Source organism: Otolemur garnettii, unplaced genomic scaffold (genome assembly GCF_000181295.1).
Source record: "Otolemur garnettii isolate 467f Iridium unplaced genomic scaffold, OtoGar3 scaffold00067, whole genome shotgun sequence".
Taxonomy (NCBI): domain Eukaryota; kingdom Metazoa; phylum Chordata; class Mammalia; order Primates; family Galagidae; genus Otolemur; species Otolemur garnettii.
In genome coordinates this window covers 807,699-809,670 of record NW_003852462.1, presented here as the reverse complement: position 1 = coordinate 809,670, position 1,972 = coordinate 807,699, and the positions used below count along the sequence as shown (strand labels likewise).

The following is a 1,972-nucleotide window of genomic DNA, read 5'->3' as shown; positions in this document are numbered from 1 at the left end:
CTCACATGGACAGCCCTCACATGGGCAGCCCTCACATGGATAGCCCTCACATGGACAGCCCTCACATGGGCAGCCCTCACATGGACAGCCCTCACGTGAACAGTCCACACATAGGCAGCCCTCACATGGATAGTCCTTACATGGAAAGTCCTCGCATGACTGTCCCGACATGGGCAGTCCTCACATGGGCTCTTCTAGCAACAAGGGGGTCTGGGAAGTGAGTGGGAAAATGACCAGGTCAAGTTGCTGTAATCTGTTTTAGAGCAGTCTCTTCACATATGAAGATAAAAGTGAGAAAGCCATCCTGAGTTTTTCTGAGCAACAGCTTGAGGCCAATGAGTTTTCCCCTATGGACATCCCAAGCCGGAAGGACTCGGAGAAGCTGGATAGCAAGGACCAGGATGACATGCGGCCTGCAGGTGAACTGGGCCCAGGAGGAATGGGGACTGCTCCTCCTGCCTCTTGATTCCTAAGGGAGCCATGGGCTTCAGCCCGAGTGACTGCTGGACAGGTAGGAGGAGGCCTGGCATGGGCAGGTGAGGGCCCAGGGGACAGCAGTCCAGGAGCCTCCTGAGCAGCCAGGGCCCAGGCCTTGACAAGGAGAGCTAAAAGGTCCAGAGTTTTCTTAGGGCTTCAGTTTTTGGGTTTTTTTTAAATTAAATCATAGTTGTGTACATTAATGCAATCTTGGGGTACAATGTGCTGGTTTTATATACCACTTAAAATATTTTCATCAAACTGGTTAACATGGCCTTCACCACATTTTCTTAGGGGGTTCAGTTTTAAGTGATAGCAAATAAGGAAACAGTCACATAAGTAAATAATTGGTTATGGATTGGATTGACATTCACATTCATGCTGAAGCTAACAAAGGACTTGAAGGAAGTCCCCAGAGCAGGGCCACCACACGCAGGCCCCACCAGCGGGGACAGTGCCCTGGGTGGGTGCACTGAAGGCCTGGGCTGGTCTCTGGCTGTTGTCTGTCTCCCCCCAGTGGGGCAGAGGGAGGAGGAGGAGTACCCAGTACCCACTCTCCACCCAGGCTGCTGTCTGGAGCATTCTCCTGCTCCCTTGCTACTCCGTATAGTTTTTCCACATATGTGTCCACACCCAGCAATGGCCAATTCCTCCTGCCATTAGCTTTGCACAGACAGAGCCACAGTGCAGACATTCTGCACAGCACCCCTGCGGCTCCACAGAGCTCAAGAGGTTCTCCATACATGTGTGTGACCTGGGCTTGGGCAGAGATCTCTTACATATGACATTGACAACATCGTCCATTTTTTTTAAACTGTAAACTGGACTTCAAGAGTATCTGTTCTTCAAAAGACCCTGGGAAGAATAAAAAGACAAGTTGCATACCTGTAATCCCCGCACTCTGGGAGCCCGAGGCAGGTGGATTGCCTGAGCTCACAGGTTCAAGACCAGCCTGAGCAAAAGTGAGACTCCCATCTCTAAAAATAGCCAGGCATCGTGGCAGGTATCTATAGTCCTAGCTGCTCAGGAGGCTGAGGCAAGAGAATTGCTTGATCCCAAGAGTCCGAGGTTGCTGTGAGCTGTGACAACATAGCACTCTACCAAGGGTGACAAAGTGAGACTCTTCTCAAAAAAAAAAAAGAAAAGAAAAGAAAGAAAGACAAGCTGCAGACTGGCAGAGAATGTCAGCAAATCACACATCTGATAAATAACTTGGATCCAGGCCAAGGGCAGTAATCTCAGAGCTCTGGGGGCCAAAGCAGGAGGATTGCTTGAGATCTGGAGTTTGAGACCATCCTGAGCAAGAATGAGACTCCATCTCTACTAAAAATGGAAAAATAAAGCTCAGCACCCATAGCTCATTGAGTAGGCCGCCAGCCACATACACCGAGGCTGATGGGTTTGAGCCTGGCCAGGACCTGCTAAACAACAATGACATCTGCAACCAAAAAATAGCCAGGCATTATGGTGGGCACCTATAGTCCCAGCTACTCAG

The 1,972-nt window shown here is 50.1% G+C and overlaps 1 protein-coding gene across 1 annotated transcript in view; it reads left to right on the top strand.

Annotated features, from left to right (window-relative positions):
- CFAP74 (cilia and flagella associated protein 74) overlaps positions 1-1,972 on the top strand; it is a 57,748-nt gene that overhangs the window by 27,756 nt on the left and 28,020 nt on the right. The window contains exon 17 of the mRNA XM_012807230.1: positions 263-419. Within this exon, the coding sequence (XP_012662684.1) occupies positions 263-419 (157 nt within the window). The remainder of the gene's footprint in view (positions 1-262; positions 420-1,972) is intronic.